Source organism: Pinus tabuliformis, chromosome 5_1, assembly GCF_031772625.1.
Source record: "Pinus tabuliformis cultivar Carrire ecotype Pingquan chromosome 5_1, CPIR1, whole genome shotgun sequence".
NCBI lineage: Eukaryota > Viridiplantae > Streptophyta > Pinopsida > Pinales > Pinaceae > Pinus > Pinus tabuliformis.
The window spans coordinates 912,166,810-912,194,367 of record NC_142305.1 but is presented as its reverse complement, the minus strand read 5'-3'; the positions used below and the strand labels follow the sequence as shown (position 1 = coordinate 912,194,367).

General features: G+C 38.4%; 1 protein-coding gene across 3 annotated transcripts in view; it reads left to right on the top strand.

Moving 5' to 3' along the window:
- Positions 1-27,558, top strand: part of TAF2 (TBP-associated factor 2) — a 317,600-nt gene that overhangs the window by 103,523 nt on the left and 186,519 nt on the right. For all 3 annotated transcript variants that reach the window (XM_089433145.1, XM_089433144.1, XM_089433146.1), the window contains one exon: positions 4,026-4,094. In XM_089433145.1, the coding sequence (XP_089289271.1) occupies positions 4,026-4,094 (69 nt within the window). The remainder of the gene's footprint in view (positions 1-4,025; positions 4,095-27,558) is intronic.

Here is a 27,558-nt window from a genome sequence, read left to right as displayed (position 1 = left end):
GTACAACGCGGAGCAATAAGGCTCCAACACATTAGAACAGATGAGCAGGTCGCAGACATTCTCACGTAGCTTTTGGGGAAGGTCAAATTCTTAATCTTCCGAGAGAGACTTGGAGTCGTGGAAAAACCCTCCTAGGAGGGTCCCGTATGAGTTGGACACTGAGCTTTGGGAGCTCTTGGGGGCTTCGGGTACTGCTTGGAGCTATGAGCCACCATAGGGTGAGTGGTTCACCTTCCCCTAGTGGTGCGATAGATATAGGGTGAGTGGTTCACCTTCCCTTTGATACCCCATGATGGTTGACATGTGTAGGGTGAGTGGTTCACCTTCCCTTTGATACCCCATGATGGTTGACATGTGTGTAGGGTGAGTGGTTCACCTTCCCTTTGATACCCCATGATGGTTGACATGTGTAGGGTGAGTGGTTCACCTTCCCCTGTGATACATCAAGATGGTTGACATGTGTCTAGGGTGAGCTGTTCACCTTCCCCTACCATTGCAGACACATGTATGTAGGGTGAGTGGTTCACCTTCCCCTACGATTGACATATGCATGGGATCAATGGTTCAACTTCTCCTCTGGCATATGACCAGGATGAGTGGTTCACCTTCTCTTGTGGCATATGACCAGGATGAGTGGTTCAATTTCTCCTGGCGATGCCACAACACACATCTTACTCATAGAGTCCGAGACTCATGGGAAGTACCTCTCATCTGACCATTGAGTTTTGAAAGATGGTTAGGGAACATAGCACTACCAATGGCTGCATCGTGTACTGCTGTACTCCATATGATTAGGATGCATGGTGGTCAACAACTTGATTGGGATCAAGGATTGACATTTGTCAGTAGAGAGTGGTATGATCTTATACCCCATGATGGTTGACATGTGTAGGGTGAGTCGTTCACCTTCCCCTACGATTGACATATGCATAGGATGAGTGGTTCACCTTCTCCTATGGCATATGACCAGGATAAGTGGTTCACCTTCTCTTATGGCATATGACCAAGATGAGTGGTTCAACTTCTCCTTGCGATGCCCAAACACACATCTTACTCATAGAGTCTTAGACTCATGGGAAGTACCTCTCATCTGACCAATGAGTTCGGAAAAGATGGTTAGTGAACATAGCACTACCGATGGACGCATCGTGTACTGCCGTACTCCCTATGACTAGGATGCATGGTGTTCAACAACTTGATCTGGGATTAAGGATTGACTTTTGTCAGTGGAGAGTGGTATGATCTTATACCCCATGATGGTCGACATGTGTAGGGTGAGTGGTTCACCTTCCCCTGTGATACACCAACATGGTTGATATGTGTGTAGGGTGAGTGGTTCACCTTCCCCTACCATTGCGGACACATGTATGTAGGGTGAATTTTTCACCTTCCGCTACCATTGCGGACACATATCAACTTTTCGCAGGAGTCTCCACAACTTTTGTTTGTTGATGATCATTTTGCTGGTTTGATCAAGAAAATCAATGTTGACAGGTGGAACAATTTCAATACACCATTGCACACTTTAGCACATGCTTTGAACCCCAAATTTTATGATGAGGAGCTTATTGCTAAAAGCAATGGGAAGAGGAAGGCTACTGGGGTGAAAAAGCACTTATGAGAATGTTTCCTTCTCATCTACATAGGGAGGTAAAGGAGGAATTTGCCAGTTTTGCTGCAGGAATAGATGATTATGCAGATATATCAGCTTTGGAGGAGAGAAGCACCATGAATCCAGTTAGGTGGTGGATTTGTCATGGAGCAAATGGTGTACATTTACAAAGCCTTGCCATTCGTATTCTTTCACAAGTGGCAAGCTCTTCATCAGCAGAAAGGAATTGGAGCAGTTATGGTTTTATTCATTCTGTGAAGCGCAATAGGTTGGGCTCACAGAAAGCAGAGGATCTTGTTTATGTGCACTCCAACCTTCGCCTTGCATCTCGTAGGGGTCCAGAATACAACAGTGGTCCTTCTAAAGAATGGGATGTGGATGCAGAAAATCCTGATTTGGATCTCTCTCTTGCTGCCCTGAATATTGAGGACGATTCTAGAAGTGGAATTGGTGCATCATCTTCTTCAGCACCACCATCCACTGTTGAGCATTCTGCTGCTTCTATTTTTGATGAGGATTGTTATGATGTGGATTAGTCTTTTGTGACTTGTCTCTATAGTTCTTGCAGCCTTATAGTCTTTATTGTACTTGCAGCCTCGTATACTAATATAAATAAAGGCTGATTTTGGATTTTCCAGTTCCTATATTTTTATTTTCATTATGTGATTATTCATGACTCATGAGTAAATGTGATGTAAATTTAATCTTAATGTTTAAATCAATAAATTATAATCATATAATGTAAATGTATCATTAATGCTTTATGATTGCACATATATATATTAATAATTTTTAAATATTTTTAATATATATATATATATATATATTCGCGTTTCCCCGTTTCCAAAATTTGGGGAGGTCGCGTTTCGTATCACTTCCCGTTTCGGAAACTCGTTTCCGTTTCCCCGTTTTGTGCAACTTAGTGTACACCATGTTCGTGCATTCTTCCATCTTTGCTTTTGGTATAAATTCTTTTGTTTTCATTATTTTCAGATTACAATTTTTGGATGTTTTTGATTTGCCTTATCCACACATGGTATCAGTGCTACTGTTGATCGTGATGCTGCTACTACAAATCACTGATTTTTTCCCTGGCATATCATATTAATATGATTGTAAGGTTATAAAATGAGTACCATAACACTTATCAGGTGCACAGAGAAAATAAATTGTACAACTATATGCCTTAAAAATTCAATCCACAGATTTTCAAATAAAGGCAGTCAAGCTTTATATTGTCTTAAATGTTGAAGGAAAGTGGTATACTCCTAGAACTACAGATGCCTGCTCGCAGCTCCATTGTGCGCACGGTTTGTTTCACTACGTGGCATACAATAGCCTCTTGGCACACGTGTTGTTTTTAAGTAGGGTTGACATTCAGTAATTTACCATTACAAACTACTGTAGGATGACAAATAGCCCTGGCTCCTTGTCCAAGCATGCCACACCTTTCTTTCCACTCTCTGAAGATGCTCTACACCATTTTAAGATGCTGACTATATGTGGCAACTCTAACAGAAGAACTTTTTCCTGATCCTTGTATGCCACAGCCATATTAAGATTTGAGATCCTTCTCAAGGGTGTTAAGTTTTATATTTCAAACTGAACGCTCCTCAAACACCAGGAAATTTTCTGAACGAACTTTTGTAGTTTTTTTTGCCTTTAAGATTTGTTTATTCATTTTGAATTTTATTTATATATTTGAATATTTTTGGTTTTTAATCCCTGAAGTGTCTGAGTATTTGGGATTTTTGGTTAGTTCTTATTATCTGATGAGGATAACCTAAAAGAATCTTGAACAAAATGACCAAGCAAAATTTTTGGCATTGCTTAATTTGAAATCCATTTTCTGTTGTTTGTTTGCTTGTTTTTTTAAAATAATTTTAACTTTTTTAGTTTTTTAATATTTTACCTACAGGTATTGTGTATTTTTCTTACCCTTTCACTTTTTCTAATGGAACGATGAATTTTCAGTTTGCTTATTTTGTTTTCACCTTTATGGTCCAATACCATCCCATATTAGGACCAATTTGAGCTATATTGAACCATCGTTCGACTATGGCATGAACAACATGCACAGAAAAATTAAACTTGGTTAACATTTTATTCATATAGAGTTCCCTAAGTATTTCTACTATTTTATCCTTCCCAACATTTTGTAATACTACATACTTCTTATCCCTGTTTAGTAACGTGCACTATGGGCATTGTGTGTGTTAAATGTTGACACCTGTATTCAGGTTTCATTGAAGACTTAAAGTTTACTCCTAGTTTTGATTATGTTGGAATGCAAGTTGCAACAGACACCTAGCCTTGTTGAAAGTTTATTATAATTGAAATATGGAGTAATGCTTTCAGAATGAATTGCATTCTAATTCTATCGACATAATTAATTCCCTTCTTTGAATTTCAGATTTTACAGAGAATTGTGCATAAAGCGGAGGATGTCATTCGTGCATCTAGAACTCTGAGTACAAAAGAGGTATCTTTAACACTTGATCTGCTTTTTCATGCATATAATTTAGGTTTTTGGTTCTGTTTCACAAGTTTAATGTGTGAATGTCCATAACGTAGGTATGGGTATCTGGTACCTGCTAGGAACTTCACCCAATTTATCACGAAATTGCAGGTTGGGAGTGGAAATATTTTCTTCTAAAATCTATAAAATTATAACCAAAAAGAAGCAAAAAGGATGAAATGTCAAAAATTGAAATATAATACAATTTCATAATTTAAAAGTTTGAATCAATTCCTCTTGTTCTGTACAAGTGTCTTCTCTGAAGTAGTCCCTCAGTTTATATTTGCAGCTTGGATAAAAGAGTTATTCATGCATAATTCATCATTTCCCACTAGAAGTTATTCCCTAAGAAGGTTCTCAGAAATGCCATGCATGTGAACTTTCACATTTCGCGTGCTTGCTGGGCATTTATGTCCATAAAATGCTGATTTCTTACTGGCATCTCACTTTGTTTTATCCAACCTGTTGGATGTACATGGTTTCCTGTGGGATTGCTTTTAGTGTAGCATAATTCCACATGTATATGGCACTCTTCAAGAAAAGATAAGATAATTTTGTTGATGTCCAACGAATGACCATAAATAGGTCAATGGGACTGGACGATACAACCAGTATGAGTACAACGTGGGAGTGCAAACGAAACTCCTAGAAATGCCAAAGCTAAATCTAGGGTAAAATGAAGTAAAAAAAATGATACAACAATAGCAAGCCTCATAAACATGTATATAACTAGTAGAAGGCTAAGTAAATAAGTCCAAGGTTGGAGGTTAATGATGTCAAGAATGCCCGAGTTTGATAGCCAATGGCGAGGGGGGCAACATTGGCTCGCTATTGGAGCCCCTTGGATCCAACGAGGAGTCTGGCTGCATGATCTTGGGGTGGCAGGGAGCGAAGGATACTCTTGACATCTGAGGAAAGAAGCTCTGGATAAATCTTTGGCTGCTCCACTGAGGCTGGGGAGGAACTCGTCTCCGGGGGCCGGGGGGGGTGGCTGTTCGGGCACTGTCTAGTACTAAACCCTATGACGTTGTGGGCGTGATTGAATTGATGTGTTGTCCAACTAACACCACCTTTGTGTACCAGTTGGCCTCCAACAGGGGGTGGCTAAGGGGTGACCTGAGGTCTCATTGCTCCAATATCTGAAATACCTTGGAACTTAACTTGTCACTTGTTGCTATGACTAGCCAGATCGACATGGAAGTATGATGTGATCGTTCGAATCGTCCTCGAGTGAGGCGAGTTATGTAGGATTTGAAATCTATGTAAAAATCAACCTGATGAAGAGGGCTAGACATCTTTGGTTAGGATACTAGCAAAGTAGAGAGGGATCCTCCAAACTTTCTATATGGGAAATGATATTGTTCTCTGATATAATAGTATACAAGGCACCGAAAAATGAGGTGCATATTGGTCCCTAGCTCTTGTAGGCATTGTCACATGGTTTGGGTTCAACAACGATTAGGTTTGGTTTGAGTTCAAATCTTTTGATGAGGTTCGGATGAGGTTCGCCATTAGGTTCTTCTATATCTATATATATATTTAAAATGAATTATTGGATAAAATAGTAAGAAATCAACATCAGTAAACATAAAAAAAATGCTATCATGGACATGGAAACTGCAAGGATAAATTACAAGCTTGAGTTGTGACATGATGTTATGAGTTTTGATCTATGGACTTGGTCAATGACTATGAGGTTCGATGAGGTTCTCCGAACCTCAAATTTCTTTTAAGGTTAGCCAAAATTCAAACCTCAAGGTTAAAGTTTGATGAACCTTGTGACATAGCTTATAGCTGGCAGAATTGGTAGACCTTTTCAGATTGTGGGATATGGTGATTTGTCTCCACCCAAAGTCAATGGAACCCAACTCGAAGCTGCCCTAGTGGGATCCGAAGTGAGTGCATTCAGTGCTTGTGAGTATAAGGGGGGTGGACGATAAGGCCATCTTACAACTCCAAAAATGATCTAGGTAGAAGGACATCTTTGGGCCAAGGCTCACCAAGGGGGATGTCCAAGTGACCTGAATGTATAATCTGTAGATATCTTCTGATGGCCTGATTCAGTTTCTACCAAGTCGGTAAGAGATGTGCTGGTCCATTAAGGGAGAAACTAAATGGAGGAAGGCACTTTGGGGAGATGGTCATCAACTAAAGGAGTCGAGATGCATCTGTGAACCATCCACGAGCACGACTTGAGGGAGTATTCAAAGTGTTGGCCTCCAAAGAGCCAAGTGCAAGATAGGGGTATCTCACTCTCTCCTGGTAGTAGAGTCTCTTTAAGTCTTGACTCTATGGAGGAAGGAGACCAAGTGGAAAAGCACCACAATGCAAAATGGTTGGACCTCGAACTTTGCTTGAATAATGGGCTGCATATCTGTGCATTTGCAATAGATAATGCAACGGAGAAACGTGGTCTAGACTCTCTCCATCATAGCCCAATTTGACTGTAGTAAACTGGGCCTCAACTCTCGGAACCATAAAGGATTGTGGGTCTAATAATGGGCTCCATGAGGTGGAGCTCGGACAAGATGTCTTGGAGCTGTTCCTAGAAGTTCTGTCGCTTGATGAAGGCTAGGGAGTCATAGCCTTTATAGAGCTGAGTTTGGAGTGCCTATCACATACCAAATCTGGGCCTTGTGAACAATACCCCCAAGTAGGTGTAACATGTGGTGATCTCAATCTCTATCCCATGGTAGTAGAAGTGTAGATCTGCAATAGCGTTCTTCGAGGCTTAGAAGACCACAACCATGGTTTTACCCAAGTTGACCTTTAGCTATCAAAGGTCACAAGAACTGGCCAATGTGTCAATATGTCTTTGTAATCTCTCAAGAGTAGAGGCCAACAAGACCAAGTCATCAGTGAAGAGGGGAAAAGAGATCAAACATGATGTAGTAGGCAATTGTCACCCTCCTGTATGTGCTCACGGAGGAAATACTCGAGCTCAACAATATAAATCCCAAAGAGAGTTGGAGAGACGGGACACCTTTGCTTCAACCCAATGGTACTTTGGATGAAGTATGGAAGACCATGGGTCATATTGAGATGCCCCAACATTGACACATAGAGTCTCATAATACCAGTTAAGAGGATCTCTGATATGTCGATGTTGTGGAGTCCCTGGAAAAGTACGTCCCTCAGAATTGTGTTGAAAGCTTTTCAAAAATCAAGAAAGCAATTGTAAACCCATGAAAAGCAATGGTGAGCCTCTTCAATGATGGCTCTAAGGGTGAAGATGTGTTCAATCCCCTGATAGTTTGGGTGGAAATCTTCTTGTCCTCTAGCTCTAAGATGTCGATTCTCCAGTTCCTTAGAATGGCATAAAGCTTGGGGAATGTGTGGATCACCATGATATTATCTATACGAAGTGGATGTGTAGGATCCATTCCTATAAAAACAGGAAAAAAGCAGAGAAAATCTCTAAGAGATAAGATCTAAGCTATAAGAACAAAGTGCCCTAAGAGGGGGTGTACAAAGAATAGATGAATTGTTAGTGTACTGCTAATAGCTAAATCCTTGGTGGAAATGTTGTCTAGAAAGAATTTGCAGAAGTGACATTTAGATTGAACAAATTGTTATGATCACAGAGCAAGTTGCATTAGATCAACGTTATCAACACTAAAAATTATAAGCAAACACTGAACAAAGATCCTACAAAGCCAATCGCATGGAAAATACAAAACAAATGGAGTTTGGAATTTTAAATTAATCTAAAACCATCCATCTGAGAAAATAGATTAGATCTAGTGACGTGTTGGAATTATTAAGTCTTGCATGCATCGGAAAATGGGAAAAGCAATCATATTGTGCACAATTATTTCTTCTCTTCTCGATTAGTTCATCATTTAAAATTATCTTTAGAACTTACAAAGCTACCTTATAGGGAAAATGGCTCTGAGAAAATAACCAAACGAACATCAATCCTGAGAATTTCAGTTTGCACATAAATCGAGGTAACCTGCTTTCCAATTTGTATGGCTTTACAGAATCCTTACGGATGGTTGTATGGCTTGCTTTGTTGGGCTGTATGGTTGCTCTTTCTTTGCTGCTGACTGGCTATCTTCTCCTTCATGAAGTCTGTCTGCCTTCTCCTTGCTGATGACTGACTACCTTTTCCTTGTTGAAGATTGACTGCCTTCTCCTTGCTGAACTACGACTGAAATCTTCAATAATGGCTGAAAATTAGAACTTTGATTTTCTCTTTCACAATGTGACTTGTGAAATGAATGCTCTCTGTGTGTCTTTGTCCTTTGCCCTCTCCTTTTATAACTTTGACATGAGCCAAAAACCAAATCTTCAACAGTTAAGATCTAACCATGAGATCAATGGCTCTCGTTTAATGAAATCATTAAGTGATCCACTTTAGTCACTTTATTTATTAAAAGTCACTTTAATAGATAACATTCACTTCATTAATTAATTAATAAAGTGAACTTTTAGAAAAAAAAGCATAGGATACATTTAATAACGATTTCCATAAGTAGATACCCTCATGGAAATACCTGTTTGAGCTACAAACACTAACACTCCCTCGTAGCGAGGAAGGTATTCTCCACCACTCCATGCTTGTTTTGAAACCAAAAGATCCTACCCTTCTCCAAGGGCTTGGTGAAAATGTCTACCAACTGCTTCTCTGTAGAAATATATTTGAGCTTGAATTCTCCCTTCAGCGCCCTCTCTTTGATGAAGTGGTATTTGATCTCAATGTGCATTGACTTGTCATGAAACACTCGATTCTCCAAGAGTTTGATACAACTTTGGTTATCACAATGGATCACTGTCAGCGCAAGCTTCTGATCAAACAATCACGTGAGTAGCTTGCGAAGCCAAATGGCTTCACAACTAGCTAGACTAGTCACCATGTACTTTGCCTCAGCTGAACTCAGTGCTATTAAGGTTTGCTTCTTGCTGAACTAGGAAATGACTGTTGATGCCAAACTAAAGTAGCACCCATAAGTGCTCTTTTGATTTTTATGATTGCTTGCCCAATCTGAATTTGAGTACCCATATAATCTCACACCATCTCCACCAAGGTACTACAATCCATATCCTACTATGGCTTGGAAATATCTGAGCATGTTCTTTGCTACAACCTAGTGAACCTCCCTCGGTTCCACCATGAACTGGCTCAGGGTGTTAATAGCAAAGCTGATGTTTGGTCAAGTGTTGACCAGATACATCAACGAGCCAATCAACTGCTTATTCTGTTTAGAGTTAACCAATCAACTACTTGTATTGTCAAACTTCTTCAAGGTTAGCCTCAATGCATCAACCCTTTAATCCGACAATAATCCTTTATCTTGAAACTATTTTATAAAGAACAAAATATATATGATAATTAACCAAGATAATGATGCATAAAAAAATCAATCCACAATATTTTCTTGGATAGTGAAAATAGTTTTTGATAAAAAATTGTCACATTTTTCTACAGCTCAACCACAACAAATGGGAGGAGGATCTAGTGTTCTACAAATTTCTTTGGGTAATTACTAGTTTCCTCCTTTTGTATAATAAAAATATCTTAACTTCTCCAATGTCTCCAGTGTCTAGCTTGATAAGTATGACCCACATGTGTGAAGGTTTGACACAACATGTGGCCCTTTTAACATGCTAAGACTATGCCATAGCTCACAATTTTCCTTTTTTGATGCTCAATTTGGTGCAAAGTGATGCCACAAGTTGATTGGAGGGTCAACACCCAACTTGCCATGAAGATTGACCCATAACCATCCAATGATTTACTTATAGATTCGATGTGTGGATTAAATGTGCTAGTAGCTAGTTGGAGGGTTCACAGATTTGTTATGGGAGGTCACGACCCACTTGACCACCCACGTAAGTCACAACCAACATTAAAGTGCTACATTTGTCTTAAAAGATTTATCGCTGACTTGGAGGGGCTCGACCCAATTTATAAATCACCCTTGGAAGCTTCCACTATTTTTATTTATGACACTATGGCTCACACATGATGCTATACAACTATTGTTTGACCCATTTAAGACCCACATATAGCTAATAGTGGATTGATTTATTTGCACATGGAATGTTTTTCCCCTGTGATGATGCATGCCTTGGTTTTTACCCAAACAGTTATCTTGATGTGTACATGTGGTTGTACAACCCTATGACCAACCTAAACTTTGAATAAATGAAGAGCATTTTACAACTAAGTTGTTGGAAACACCAGACTAACCTCCTTGAAACGTTGTTTGGCTTTTCGGATTGGGAAACTAGTATGAAACATGTCAAAAATGACATCAAAACGTATGGGTGATGTTTCAAAATTTCAGAAACGGAGGGTTGGAATCCGAAAACGTTTTTAGGGCGTTTTTCATAAAAAAACACCCGTTTTTGATAATTTGTAATATGTTTCAGTTTTTATTGAAATGGATTCGGCCAAAACAAGAATGTATTGGGAATTTTCAAAGGGGATCCACCGAAGATAAAAACTTTTCACGATGAATGGCCGCTGGGAACGGTTTTCACGATTTTCCTTGTGTTTGTTATGAGCCAATTTTCACATTTTATAACCTTTACCCTATACCATTTTTGGCGCTTGTCATTTGTCATTTGGAGCCATCATTTTCATTTGCCTTCGACTGTGGAACGACCATTTGCCTTTGCCTTCGTTTGTCATTTGTCATTTGGAGCCATCATTTTCATTTGCTGTGAGCGACTGTGTGTGAGACACAAGGACTGTGAGCGAGTGTGGAGGCGAAGCCCTCAACCCGCGAGCAAGTAGTGTGCACTTTGGACTCTTGTTAGGGTCCCACCCTAACCCCCTTATTTATGTAATGGGATCGAGTCATAGTCAAGAGTTAATAAAGCCCATATCAATAATTGTAAGTGGTTAACCCGCAATTAATGACGGGACCACAATTAGTTGCAAATGGGCCATAGTATTAGATAGATGGTATTAATAAAACCCATGGTATTGATCCTTGGTATTGCATGTATGAGTCATATATAAAGGATAGAGACTCCTTGCGAGGAGCATTCTGTCTTATTTTTATATCGAGCTCTGCTCTATTGGAGGTTGCCCCCTCGAAGAGGCCAGTGATCATTGCTTTCTGAATAATAAAATATTTGCTGTTGTCTCTCACTATTCCGTGTTCTGGGTATCTTTCTTCGCATATTCTGTATTTGGGTATCTTTTTGCAGGTTAAGAGCATAACAACTCTAATAACCAGTAACATAACGAGTGTTGCAGTCACAAAACTATCTAACAGTGAACACTACTCATGTGGCTCAAATATTTAATTTATAAAACAGAGTTTTGATTTAACAATTCTGATCTTTTAATATTTGTCAATTTTATTTTGCAGTTTCATTTACATAATCATCATCAATCATGGCAACTTCAAGTTCAGCCATTCGTGACGCAGAGGAAGTGGAACATGAAATTGAATATGCCCCTAAAGTCGATCCAAAGTCACCACTTTGGAAATATGTAACTACTGTTGGGAAGATCCAAGGAGGGGGATCATTGGCATGGGTTTGCACTGAGTGTAAAATGGAGTATAAGGGATCACACACACAGGTTAAAGCACATTTACTTGGGTTAAAAGGCAATGGGGTTCGAATATGCTGTGGCCCACCTAAAGAGAATGGGATAAATGGAAATGGTTTAAGCAAAGCAAAACTTTCAAAATATCAGAAAGAACAAGACGAGGCAGATGCTAAAGTGAGGCAAATCTTGCCTCTCAATTAAAACACCCAACAACGTTGAGAGCATCTTCATCAAAGCCCCACTTCATTCTCATGGAATTGTTGGTTCAAAGCGGCCTAATTTGGGACCGCTTGAAAGGAGTTTTAATAATAATGCTCGACAGATGACAATTGCAGTTATAGGTCAATGCATTGATGCAAATGGCTTTCCCTTTAACCTTGTGAGATTTGCTTACTGGGCAAATATGATAGAACTAAGTCACTTGACACGGGGATTCGGGACACGTAGGATTCGGGATTCGTGGTGTCGGATTCGGGACACGCTGACCCCCCGGAACAGGACACGTTATATATTATTTTATTAAAATATATATATATATATATATATATATATATATTAAAAATTAGATATTATCATATTTCTTACACAAATTTTAATTAATGATACAAATTTATTGATTTCAAACATAGATCTTCATCTATAGCTATTAGCATGCATAATACATACAAAATTCAAATAAATGTCAGTGGTACTGGTCACATAAATGATAAATCTATTAAAAATTTAAATCATGATTCATAATTCATAACTGAAAGACAACTTACAACTACAAGATAGTAAGATAAACACACTGACAACTGTAGTTTTCTCATTAAGTCATCAAATCAAAATGTGTTACATAGGTAGTGTTGGTGCAATGCCAATGGCAAATAGAAATAGAAAATATAAAACAACTACAGGTATACAAGCCTCAAGGCATCAATCAGCATCAGAATCAGCATCACTGTCCCCATCATCATGGTCCCCACTGCTCTCCTCTACATCCTCCTCCTCCCCTGTATCCATAGTCGCCTTTGCATCTGCTGGTATGGAGGCTGACCCCTCTAAGTCATCAAATCTAACAGGCTCTAGCACTGGATCATTGAGATCCATGTTGGCCAATGCCAACTCAACAATGGTGTCCAGACCCATATCATCAGGAACAGTGTTACTTGGGAGCGGGAGCGAAAACGGGAGTGGGAGCGACATATTCAGAAGCTCTTGGTTTGGTGCTCTTGATTAAATACGAGTTCCATACCCTAATACATGACAAAATTCAATGGAAACATTGCAATCCCCCAATCCTAAAATCCTGAAAAACTGACAAGTCTGCTGGATTTTGAATGAAATCTAAAATTCTACTTTCTCCATATGAAATCCAATGATGCCGGAACCACTCTCAAACATCCCGAGTCATTTCATGGTAATGTTAAAAATTTAAGTAAAAGGATGAAAATGAAGATTAAGGAGAATGTCACTTTTACTTTAAGAATTTAACATTACCATGAATAGCATATCAATACTAGGGCCTAGACTTGATTATGAAGCTACCAAAATGCTCTACTCCTTGCTGCAACAGCACAAATCACTTACCAAATGAAAATATTAATGAGCAAACACGCCCTTTTCATACCCGCGCTGAGCTTAGCGAGTCCTGGAAACCGGACACGTGTCCTAAAATCGCGACACGCCCCTGAAAATCGCGACACGCCCTCGGACACGACGTGTCCTGTGATTTGGACACGAATCCGGACTGAATCGTGTCGGATTCGCCGGATTCGGGATTCGCAGGGGGTTTAGGACGAATCCGGTTTCCTAGTGATAGAAGCAGTGAATGAAGCCCTAAAAGGGTTCAAGAGCCTTGGATATGAGAAAGTTCGCACCATAATGTTGAGTGCTAAAATGTTAGATTTGGACCCTAAATCAAGCCCCATTCGTAATTCATGGCGCATTTCAAGGGTGTCCATCATTTTTGATGGATGGAAAGATCAAAGGAATAGGCCTTTGATCAATGTGATTGCCCAGAGCCCAAAGGGGGCAATGTTTTTGAAGGCAGTGTATTGTGAGGGGCAGATGAAAGATTCTCAATTCATTGTTGACATCTTGATTGAAGCAACTGAATTGGTGGGACCAGAAAATGTTGTCTAGGAAATAACTGACAATGCAACGGTGTGTAGAGCAATAGACTTATTATTGAAGGCAAATATCAACACATCTTTTGGACCCCTTGTGTTGTACATTCATTGAACCTCATGTTGAGCAAGACAAGGAAGCAAATTGAGTGGATTCGAGTTATTTTTGAAGAGGCAAAAGAAATTCAAGCATTCATCACAAACCACCACATGTCTTAAGGCATCTACATGGAATTTGCAAAGTTAGAGCTCCTTAAGCTACGTACACTTTCAAGTTTATTTCATAAATTCTAATTTCTATGACTCTAAATTCAAATATGTAAATTGGATTCTCAAATGTCATGATTCGTGAATCATAATAGTTATTCAATCAAATTATGATTTTTAATTTATTGAAACATTGGCAATTTGGCACCTGCAGGTTGCTGAGACTCGTTTTGCTTCTCACATCATAGCCTTTACAAGGCTTATGCAGGTGAAAGATGCATTGAAACCAATGGTATGCAGTTCCCTTTGGAACCAATGGAGGCAATCCCAATCTGATAGAGCACAAGCAGTGAAAAGGTTGGTTGTTGATGATGAATGGTGGGATAGGGTGGGGTACCTCTTGGCATTTACTAAGCCAATTGTGGATTTTCTTTGTATGGTTGACAACGATATGCCTAATTTGGGAGAGGTGTATGAGCCTTGAGGGCATTGATTCCATGATAGAGAAGATAAGGGTGGTTATAAATGCCAAGGAGAATGACCCACATGAATTCTTTTACAGAGAAGTAAAAGATATGTTGACCAAAAGGTGGAACAAGATGACCACCCCATAACACCTTTTGGCTTATGCAGTGAATCCAAATAATTATGCTATAGAGTTGCTAAGTGTTCCAGAAAGAACCGCACCAAGCAAAGACCCAAAAGTCTCACAAGGATTTAAAAAGGCTTTTAGAAAGCTTTTTGTAGATCCTGAAATTGGGCTTCGGATTTGTGCAAAGTTTGCTCATTTTGTGGGATCAGAGGGTTGAGGTTTTGGTTTTGATTGTAGGCGGGACAAGAGGGCAATGAGTCCAATTGATTGGTGGAACTACTATGGTGGGGAACTTCCACATATCCAAAAATTGTCCATCAGGATCTTGTCACAGGTTGCTAGTTCCTCTTCAGCAGAAAGGAATTGGAGTACATATGGCTTCATCCATTCAGTGAAGCGAAACAGATTGGGCTCTAAGAAAGCTGAGGAACTAGTGTATGTTCATTCAAACCTTCGCCTTCTGTCACACAAGAGAGATGAATACAAATTTGTTGCCACTAAATTATGGGATGTGGAATGAGATTTGCTTGACTTGGATCTGATGTTGAATGCCAGGTCTCATATGACTTTGTTTGATGCGGAGTCACCAATAGGTGGATCTTCAAGTGGACATGGCAGCCATGCTCCCACTTCTGTAGAAAATGTGGAACTTCTTAGTGACAGGAATGAAGGCATATTTGATGATATGTAAATGTAATTTACAATTTTCCACCAAGTTTCTTGGACGAGGGAGCAGGGATACGCAGGAGCGGCCTATGCAAAATCTCCCCACCAATTTTTAGGAAACGTGAGGGGACGTCGGGGTCTTAAAAACTTACAAATATAAAATATATATTATTGAAATTTTAATATTTATAATGTAATTTTCTTTATCATTATATAATAACACTTACATCATGAAGGATAAATGATAAATCGATGAATCATATAACTGAAACAAATTTAAAACGAAAAGCATGATATCATATAATCATACATCATACATGTAAGTTTGTAACTGTACAGTGTAACTACTAAGTTACTAACAATGTACAATGAAAATAAAATTATAAATGTTTAAAGTTTATAGTTTAAACCATATTGATGTTCCAATTATGAACATTGAATACTGAATATTGAAATAAAATTATAAAAGTCAAGTCTGATACATCAAGAGTCAATTTTATAGAGTCAAGACTCAAGTCTAATATATCATGATTCATATATCAAGATTCAAAATAAACTGAAGTCTGAAACAAAAAAGAAAATAATTTGATAACATAAGAACATATCAAAAGATAAATGAGCATAATTTCTCAAGGTAATGCCACACTAGTCTCTGCATCCAACTGTTGCATGAATAAATTAGGGTCAACCCTGTCACCATCTGAATCATAATCACTTGCATTCTCAAACATGCTAAGTGGCACACCGACCAACCCCATCTGTGTCTCATCAAGGCTCTCCTCTATATCTCCCTGTGAATCATCCTTTGGATCAACATCCCATCGTGCTGCTGGTCCCTTCAAATACTCAGGTGTCTTTAAAAAAATGTTTCATTATTATTTTTTTGGATTTTGTCCAAGGAAACGACCCCTTACGACACTAGACAACCCCCTTTTGAGGATTCGACCTTGAAATTAGAGGAAACAACCTCTTTTGAGTTTTCTCGCGTACGCTGCTTTTTGGGAGCGTGGGGAAACGACCCCCAGTCGTCCCCAAGTCCTTAGAGCGCGAGGGAGATAGGAAACTCGACCCCCATGTGGGGGGACGCGATCCCGTGGAACACTGGTAATTTATGATGGTGTTTTAACTTTTAAACTTTTGAACAACCATATGAATTATGAATAATGATAGTAGAAGCCTCGAGCAACAAAGCGAGCCTTGAACTTTTCTGCACTTCCATCAACTCCATGCTTGATTTTGTAGAGCCACTTCGAGGTGACAACCCATTTGTCCTGGGGTCTAGGGACCACATCCCAAACATCATTTGTTCATAATTGACTCGTATTCTTCATTCATAGCATCCTTCCATACATGATGCTTCACGACTTCTTCGAATGATGAAGGCTCATTTTGAATGATAGTGCTTATGGCGGTCAAATATCCTTGATACCTGTTTGGCTTCTTGCTTTCCCGGAAAGTACCCCTTGGTGCAATGTGTCTCTCGACATCTTCGAGAGTCTCCCTAAGCCATGAGGGTCTCCTTTTGGAGGTGGAGGGCTCATGAGGAGGAGGATCAATAGGATCCATAGGTTCATCAACATCAGGGATCGTTTTGTCTTCTTTTGCACCTTGATTTCCGGTGTCAGCTTCTTTGTCCTTCCTTAGGAACTTCGGAAGGCCTTGACGCATGGCACAAATTGCTTCTACAATAGAGTGATTCTTCCTTTCAGCCACACCATTCTGTTGAGGAGTGTATGGCGTTGTAGTCTCCCTCTTAATACCATCTTCTCTGCAATAATCTTGGAATTCATTGGATTCGTACTCGGTCCCATTATCAGTTCTCAATATCTTGATTTTCTTCTTGAATTGGTTTTCGATCAAGGCTTTGAAGTGTCGGAAGCAGGTGAACACTTCATCCTTATTCTTCAAGAAGTAGATCCAGGTCTTGTGAGAATAATCATCCGTAAAGGTGAGATAATATAAGTATCCTCCTAAAGAGTTTACAGGTATCATACAAGATATGTCGGAGTGGATCAATTGCAATATATCTGCAGTCTTTCTATTACTTGCGGGAAATGGTCCCCTTGTAAGTTTTCCTTTGGCACATCCCAGACATACACCTTCATGCTTTACTTTGAACTTGGGCATACCTGTCACCATCTGTCTCATATCGAGTAGGGCCTTATAAATAAGATGGGCAAACCTCCGGTGCCATAGTTCAGATTGTAGAGATGTGTCGCAAGACATGGCTCCCAATGGACTTCCTCCAACTTGATACAAAGTGTCAACCCTGAACCTAAGAGTAAAAGCATCTTTAAAATTTCTTTTCCAAACACATACCTTTCCATCGATGAATGCCACCTTGAATCTTTTGTCCTCCATGGCTGAAATGGACACCAGGTTCTTCTTGAGATTAGGTACATATAGTACTTCTTGCAAATGAATAGTGCTAGCTTGATTCAATTGAAGGGTAACATTTCCTACTCCCTTCATGGGATAGGTGGCATCATCTCCAAGGATGATCTCCAAGTTTGTCTCATTTTCTATCAGATTAGAGAGGGCTTCATTATATCTGGTGAAGTGCCTTGGGGCACCACTATCAATCAACCAATTTTCCAAAGTCTCTGGAGGAGAGGCAGTGGAGAGGGCCGATATAAGATAGTACCCTATTTGCTTATTGTTAATAACATTTGATTCTTCATACCTGGAGTTCCTTGATTTATTGGGGGTCCATTTCCTTTGTCCCACATTCCTTTTTCCTTTGTCATTGGACCTGCCATTCCTTTGATTTTTGTTGTTGAAGTTGCCCCTGGAATGATTGTGATCATCATCATGCGATGTGTCCCTTCTGTTTGGACACTCCCTTTCATAGTGGCCAAACTTATCGCTAACAATGCACCTGCCCTTCCTTCCAACCTTAGATCCAGGCTTTCCATGGAAATGACCTTTAGACCATGCATTATTTCTCCTTTTGGCATGAGCGGAGAATGCAGTGGAGTTGCTTCTATTAGAAGGCATTTCTTGCTCCACCATTCTAGTTTCTTCTTGAATGCATCTTGACATCAATTCTTCAAACCCTGGAATTCAATCGTTGTTGAGGATGGTGGTTCTAAATACATACCACTCAGGTGGGAGTCCTCCAAGGGTGGTGAGAGTAAGTTCCCTGTCAAGAATGACTTCTCCGATCGAGAGTAGATCATTCTTGATCTCAGTAATCCTCAAGAAATAAGATTGAATATCCTCGTCCTTGCCCTTCTTAATATCCTTCAACTTATTCTTGAGAAATAGAATTTGATTAGCACTACTAACCTTGAACATGCCGATCAACCTGTCGTAGATCACCTTAGAGGTCTTCAATTCTGAGATGTAGGCCACCAGATGCTTGTCAATGGAATCCCTGATAATCTTCTTTGCTTTGACTTCAGCTCTATTGTACTTGGTCTTCACAACAGCCGATGCATTTGAAGGAGGTTCAAGGATTTTACCCTGCACATAGTCCATCAATTCTTTTTCTTCCAAGGTCAAAATCAAGAGACATCTTCCATCTATGATAGTCAGATTTATCATGGAGCTTGTCTTCAGTCGGGAAGTAGGATGAGGAACCCATTGAACCTTTTGTCCTTGTCCAACTGTCTTTGGTGATTGCTCTTTCACTCTTGCTTGGGATTTGTCTTCACCTCAGCTCTGATACCATGTTAATTTTAGGCAACAATGGTATGTTCTATGCTTTAGAGCAATTTTACTTCAATTTTTTTACTAGCCCAGTATCAATATTCAAATTAACAATCACATCAACATGATATTAAGATGCAGATAGAACATAAACATAAACAATAGAAGACAAGCCAAGACAAGAGGGCACAAGATGTGGCACCAGCCAGGGACAAACCCCAATGTGGGGAAACCCTTGATCAAATCTTCCTTTAGTCTTCAATAGTTCAATAGAGAGATAGTACAGTTTAGAAATTTGATAATTTATAACAACAACAAAAGAGCCCTAACTACGAAAGTCAACGTTGGTCAACAGGGTAGATTTGACCCTTAGCAAATCGGTCAACTTTAGTCAACTTCGGCCTCCAAAGAAGAAGATAAAACAACCCTCAAAACAGTGAAATTCAGCCCAGTGAAAGCCTGGTCAAACAATCCACTTGTGGTCAGCGCTAGCTGCAGTCAACGCTGGTCAACAATCAATGTTTAGCCTCGATTTCTGTGCCCAGAAATGTGGCCTGCTCAAACAGAGATAGCCCTCACAAAAATGCAGTCAAAGGAGGTTAGTGCATGCTGGTCAACGCTTGGTTAAACTGTCCAAAAATTCAGTCCCCTAAAATTTCGCTCTCCTGAAATTTTGGACGTGTGGAGAGAGAGAGACCCAGAAATCTGTACCCAATCAATGAGGGGAGAGAGAGAAGTGTGAAGATGAGTGTGTCCAATTGAGGCTAAGTCACCTTCTATTTATATGCAACATTGAGGATGAATAGATATGACTGTTGTGCTTTTGAGCCTACATAATTTTGTTGGCTGACCTTGGCAATTTGACCATAATCAAAATAAATTCATAACTTCATTTGTACATGTCAGAATTGGATGATCTTGATATCAATCCTACACCTCTCAGGGAGAGGAATCCAAGAAAAATATCAGCTGTCATAAATAAGATGACCCATGTGGAGTTTCGCCCTAGTTGCCAATTTTAACAATTTTGTACTTCTTACTATGTAGTGTGCATTATTAATTTTGGTGATGTTGTAACTTGTCATGTTGATGATTGAAATTTGAAAGTTTGAAACTGAAACTTGATGATATGATGAATCATGAATGTTATAATAATCATTAATGATTATGACAATGTTTATGCTGAATTGATGATGATGATAGATGATAATTGATTATGGATTTTTAGATATAGAATCTAGATTCTAAAAGATGAATGGTAATATGAAATTCTTATTTTGTTATCTATATATATATGTATTTTGTTTTTGTTTTTAGTGTGTGTGTGTGTGTGTGTGTGTGTATATATATATATATATATGTGCCGTTTCCTATTTTATCGTATCTAGATTTTCTGAAAATTTGTCGTATCCGTTTCAGTGCAACTTGGTTTTACAGATTCCATTTTATGGGATTTGGGAGGAGTTCATTGGGCTTCCTTTTGGCCTTTAAACATATGCATGGGTGATCAGAGGACTTTTAGCCCACATGCAACATAAAATACTCCACCTTTCTTCTTATGCCAATGCCCCCTTTGTAGGTCCGATTTTGCTTGAAGTTTTTTTTTTGTTTGCCAAAACTCAACGTGGCATGTCAAGTAGGCATGATGATGATAATTTTGAACCACTGTTGAATTTTGGTCACGGAGCCCCATGCATTGGGATACGTGTAGTGCCTTAAAATATGGACTGTAATGAATTATTGGAATGCCATATTGAAGTTTTGGATAATGTTGTAAGAAAGCGAAGGAAATGCATACAGACTATAACACATGGCCATGTGGAAAAGACAGTTGTGCTAAAGACGCGGCTAGTTACACAAATGGCTCCTCTAAACCATGTGTCCAGATAGATCCAGCTCAAATCCTCCAATCCTATCCAGGACGAAAGGAAGTGAGAATGGTGAATTGAAAGGATCTGGCATGGCTGACTGTTATAGGCCTTGTATACTATAATACATAATCAGCCATAGGTCTACATGGCCTAAAACTTGCAAATCCTTGGAACTACAATGGTGTCGATCTAAAAAATGCATATAGGTACCACCTAGTAGGTAACAGGGGTTAATACACTCTACACTACTTTCTTGGAACTTAGAAATAAAGTCCAAATCCATAGAAGCAAAAGGTAATTGCTGTGATGCGAGAAATTGCCCCACTAATAATTGAAATCAACAAAAAAAGAGCAAGCTGGATGAGCAAAATGCCAGTTGCCTGCCTAAGAAACAAGGCTGGTTTTGTGATGAGGCCAATTATTAATAGAGAAACACACCATTGCAAAGCAAATATAAATTCTTTGTTCCCTGAGCTCCAATCATTAAATATTCAAATTGAAAGCCATGATGATCATACCCATGGAGAACAATGATGCTAACAACTAGCTTCTGTGCATTACGTAAACTTCGCATAAGAACAAACAAAGTGGAGACCAAATCAACTACTAACTGGAAGAATGTTGCTGAATTCATGTAGAAGTTCTTGTCTTCCTCCCATCCCGTCTAAGGTCGAATTGGCCATTGTCACTCCTTGTTTGGGCTAAATTAAATCTTAGCCTTTAATATCTCTCGTCCTTGCTACCTCAAACATGTGCGATGGAGCTACCTTGAGTCTCATTATATTTATTGCTTTGTCATGGTGGATAGGCTTGTGTGTGAGGGATACATGGTTTGATATGTTTGAGGCACTTGTCATTTGATTACCAAGGGGGAAATTATGGAATAGCTTGAGTGGATAAATCACCTTTCAGTCAAAGCTCCCTCATTATCAATTTCATTGCCTTGTTGGATAGTGAATACATGAAAAGTGGAGCTTTCTTGTATTTTTGAAACCTCATTGTTCTCAAATCAAGATTATGGCAAGTTTATGATTGGTTGGACGTTTTATTGTTCATTGACCTAAAAATTATATTATTCCCCCAAGACAATTAAGCAATAAAGATGCTCTTGTCTTGCTAGAATTATACCCTGAAGCAACAAGTAAGTTTCTGCCTTGTTATTGGATGACATTCCCCATCCCCATGCACATGACAATTCAAATTTTCCCTTGGATTAGTGCACTTCAATCCCTAACGTTAGTGCTTTCTTGCTGATGTAGTTTTGAACCTTTCTTTTTGAGTTGATTCATGACTATGGGCTGCTAGCACATTGGCTTTATTTTGATTATAGAATCTGTGTTGTTAATTTTACTCATACTAGATCTGATTTATTTTACTTCAACAATTATTAAAGCCCCAGGAAATATTTATCTCAAATGTTTTTGAATTTGCCGAAAAATAAATGCACTGGTATATTAACTTAAAAATGCAGCGGAAATAAAATGAAGAGATCAATCACACCACAATAGCGAATTTACATCCGACACAATCTTCCTTCATTAAATTTCTCAGGAAAATTCTGGTTTAGACGCATAAAGAATACATAGAAAAAATACAGTTGTTAGGCACCTGTGAACTTGGCCCCACTAGGAAAAAATGGCCTCAAGGAATTTGGCCTTTGGAAATTGAACCACCTGAAACAAATCGACCCTGGAGAATCAACCTGTCTCACCAGCAAATCGGCCTCCCTTTATCCTTGTCTTGTACTACTTATGCACACTAGAGAAATCAACCTCCCTGGATATTTCAAGTTTCAACCTCCTCCACAATTTGGCCCTCTTTCAGAAACTCGGCCACCTCTTTCCTCAACTCGGCCTCCTTGAATTTCTCATAAAATTCCCTGCTACACTTTTCCTCACTTCTCTTCAGTCTAGTTAAACCTCTAGCTCTAGAGAAAATCTCTTCCCCAATGATTGTGTTCTTCAGCTGCTCCCTTAGGCTTATTTTATAATTTCATTATCCAAAATCCCTAACCCTAATCTTGTAATTGATCAGTGGCTAGGATTAAATCCTAAGCCTCACTTGAGATCAATGGTTGAGATTATATCTAAGTCACTTAAATAATTTTATTATTTATCCTTAGAAGTTTGGCCTTATTGTCCGCAATAATTAATTAGATTAATTATTGTACTTTTCCTAAGTTGACCTTAGGAAGGAAATCATAATATCACTTTCTCCACCAAGCAAGCGCCTAAAGAGGCAATTAACTATCTTCTACATGCTAAGACAACAAAGGCAATGTAGAAGACATTCTGAAGCTACAAAAACCAGTGTTGTGAACATCTCGATAAAATACCGATTTTATCTTGAAATCACGATTTTTTGGCCTAGCCGATGTTTGCCGATTTTTAGAGATATTTTTATGGTATCTAAATTTTGCCGATGTTTACTGATTTTTACCAATATTTTCCCAATTTTTATGATTTTTTGGTTTTCTGGACCGTTGCCGATTTTATCCCGATGCCGATGTTCGCAACATTGAAAAAAACTTCAACTACCCTGCACTAGTGCTGCCGTTCTCTCAATTTATTGCAGGTTTTATGGTTTGGTGGTGGTCCCATTCGATGCATCTGAACAAAAAGTTGCCCTTCAAACGAGTGATGAAAAATCCAGAGGAACAATGAAGGGAGATGTACTTCCTTAGGGATCTATCAAAGTCACACTTTCAAAAGATATTTTTGATGTTTCTGTTCTTTCATTTCACACTTTAAGCAAACAACATCTGTAATTGTGTCCTAGTTAACTTAGCATGGCTTGAATGAAAGAATGAGCCAGTCAGTTACTTATGTATAAACCTTGCATTTTTACACTTGTTTTACCTTCTATGTTTCTTTTATAACAAGCTCATAGGTATCTACTATCAAGGCTAAGAATAAAACATATTTGTGAGTAAAGTTCTTTAACCTGGTTGTATATCTTGAAGAAATAAGATAAATCACATTCTTCTTCAGGAATGGAATAAATAGCTGTAGTTTGCATGATTTCTTACTGATTTATTGGCACTACCAACAGACACTGGTATGACTTTGAATACCAGTTCCTTGTTTAACGATAGAATGTTGCATGTAATGATTTAAAAGACATTGGTATAACTTGGAGTAAAAGTTTTTACATATTTAATTATGCATACTTCATGGATTGATCCATTACATGATACAGATAGGGCCACGGAAAGCCCTCGATGATGCTATGATATTATTACAGTAACATAGAGTGCAGAGTCTTCCACAAGGAACTTTATCTGATTTAAGATTTAGGGTGTATCATTGTAATCTTTTCTAGTTAGTTGATGTAAAACCTATATTTTGTGTGGTTAGGCCATATAAAATGATTTCTGTAATTCCCGAGATTTCTTGGAGTTCCCTGACAAGGTACCTGCATGTCATCACCTCCTTTAGGTGCTCTTCTGTAATTTCCCTTAGTATGGTTAATTTTGGGGCACATGTTCCTAATTGCAATTGTCAATTTGGTTCATGGTTGGGCCTTTTTTTTTCCTTTCAATTTTGTAGTAAGGTTTTGAGCTGTTTTCATTATCAATGTTTAAGCTTTTATTTTCCATGCTTTATAGACTCTATTACTGCTAAGGCTTTGTGACTCAGCTTTCCTGTGGTTTCTGAATACCATTCACCTATCACAGGTTGTTTATTGCAGTGTTGGAATTATTAGCGTAATTGTGCTTGAGGTGATATTCTTTATTGTTTTATTGTATTGCTAGGCATGGTTAAGGCTGACCTAGTCAAACTTGATATGTAACCTCAATCAATATTGCACCAATCACGATAATTTCAATATAAATTATCGTGGTAATATTGCCAAAACTAACTTTGGCGATAATTATTGCTAATATATATTGTGATAATTAGTCCTTTTGAAATTATCACGATATTTAGGTAATTATCACCTTGTCTCTGTTATTATCACTTGATAACCAGATTCTTGGTGATTTAACTCTCACATTTTAAAAGTGAGTTAGGGGATTGAGCTCTGAGGATATTGTGACTATTTTCCATGAAGCAAACAAGGTGAAATTTGTTTTTTTCATTTCTCATTACTATCTCATGAGATACGTACCCTTATATTTAATGATAATATTAATTTTTTCATCACTTTTACTTGCATTTTTAACATTACCATTAATTGGTTCAAGATTTTTGAGAGTGGTTACTACCTCATTGAATTTCATATGGAGAAAGTAGAATTTTAGATTCCACTCAAAATTCAACAACTTGAACAGTTTTTAGGATTTCAGGATTGGTAGGATCACAATGTTTCTATTGGATTTTGTGATGTATGAGGGTATGGAAATGACATTTAATCAAGAGCGCCAAGGTTTGTATGTACCTCTATGTTGGTGGCTTTGATTGTTGAACTCCTCTGTAATGACCCTAGTAAAATGTACTCTTCACTAAGACAAAATGATTGCTTAGGCATGTTAAGATTTTTATATAGTATTTTAATGCCTAGAGGGTGATATTGATGATGAGGGTCCCAATATAGACAATAATTTTAATGTTATGTAGCTATTTGTTGTAGCATGCTTTTTTTTTTCATGGGACTCTCGAGGCCATTTAGAGACCTCTTTGTTGATGCATTTTTCTTCAATGATGGATTGCACTCGATGTTATTTTTGTTATATGCACCCTTGCTTGCTATATACATAAGAAACTTCACATATTTGTGTATAATGGTTTGGCTTCATAGGATAAACATGATTTATTTTTTCTTTTCAAAATTATTTTATGTATTTTTTGGTTGACCAATCTTTTGGGTTGGTTCTAATAACACTTTTTTTTTTCTTCCGAGAATTGGTTAATAACATTGTTGAAGATGTTGTGACCATTTTTCATCAAGCAGACAGGCAGAAATCTGTTGTTTTCATTGCCATGATTCATCTTGTGAGATACATTTATTTTTGTTTTGATGTGATTTTATATCATCCCGTCGGATCTCATGACTGGAGACAAATATCATATTTTAGTATTGATATCTGGTGTGCTATGTGACATCTTAAATATCAATTTTATTTTCATATTTATGTAGCTATGTGTTTGTTTGATATTTATGCTCTTTAGAAGTGAAAATATTGAAAAAATGATTATTTTTGTTACTTGTAGTTTTTTTTGAAGTTTCTTGATAATTTCTGATATTACCCACAATATTGCTGATAATTTATATTTCGGGCCCTTCACGATAAATTGCTGATAGCTTTAAATTTAACATTGTTCTTAATAACCCTGTTGGGGAGTGTGTCCTTGTTGAGTTGGCCCATAACTCCCTCTTGAAGGGACACCTCACTTCAATTGTGTTATATCAACCAATGTTGTTAAAAGCGCGAGCGGGATTAAATCGGCGCCGGGAATGAAGCGGAAAAAATCGGAAAAAGCGGGAAAAAAGCGGAAAAAAGCGGGAAAAAAGCGTTTGGTACAAAAATATTCATTTTTTTTTCATTTTTTTTTTCAATTTTCATTATAAATCGCGCTGCCAGGGACCCCGGGCTTTTTTTACGAAAAAAGCGCGTTTTTTTCGAAAAAAGCGGCAAAAAAATTTTTAGGCGCTTTTTTCCCATAAAAAGCGCGATTAAATCGGCTTAGGGAAAAAAGCGCACTTTTTTGAAAGAAGCGCGATTTAATCGCGCTTTTAACAACACTGATATCAACTCATCTTGTGATTGTATTGATCTCTTTTATAAAATGAATCATGCCCAAGGGCATGTCTATCTTTATTGTTCTCTTGTGCTTGACATTTCTTTCTTTTATGTGTATTCATGAATTTTTTGTGTGGCACACATGTACTGGGATGTATTTGTATTTTTCACTCTCTTTAGTGCACCAGGGCCATTTCCTTTAGCACATTTGTGTTTGAGTTATTTCAAAATTTGGGTTTGTTTTGGTTTCTTTGATTCCCTGTATTCATTTGTGAACCTCAACATGGTATCATAGTAGGTGTGAATCTTGTCTCAATTATTTTGTCTGATCCTAAAACTATCGGCAAGTGACATTATATCTTCAGTGCAAAAGTGTGTTTTTCTTGGATCATCATTTTATTTGTGTGCTCTTGTTGTGTTGGCCCATAACTCCCTCTTGAAGGGATACGCCACTTGAGTTATGTGATATCAACTCATCTTGTGATTGTGTTGATCTCTCTAATAAAGGTATTATGCCTAAGGGAATGCATGTCTTCGTTGTTCTCTTGTGCTTGGCATTTATTTCTTTTATGCGTATTTATACATTTATTGTGAGGCACACATGTACTTGGATATATTTCTCTCTCTCTTTCTCTCTCTCTCTCCCTGTTTAATGCACTAGGGTTATTACCCAAAACCCTCCTCGTTGGAAAGCATCTTGTCCAAAGGAGGAGGATTCTTTGATCATTTGGATCTCTTTGCTTGTTCAGCCAATTGACTTGTAAATCTCTCCGCCAAATTGTGGCTGGGACCCCCTCTCTTTTTGCGGCATTGTATAGGTGTGGGAGACTTGCCATTTAGGGGGGACATTGTGCTACAATAGCACCACTCTGTGGTCCCTTCTTAGCTTTAAGGGTGGTTGCTTGTTGTGTTCACCTCTTTTTTTGCAGCATTATATAGGTGTGGGTGACTTGCCATTTAGGGGTGACATTGTGCTACAATGGTACCTCTCTGTGTCCCTTCTTAGCTTAAGGTTGGCTGCTGGAATTCGTGGTGTAATCTGTACATATAGCCGTGACTCGTGTCATTATTATTTGCAATTATGGCTAAGGCCTTATCCTTTATTATCTTATTGTATTACCAGGTATGGTTAAT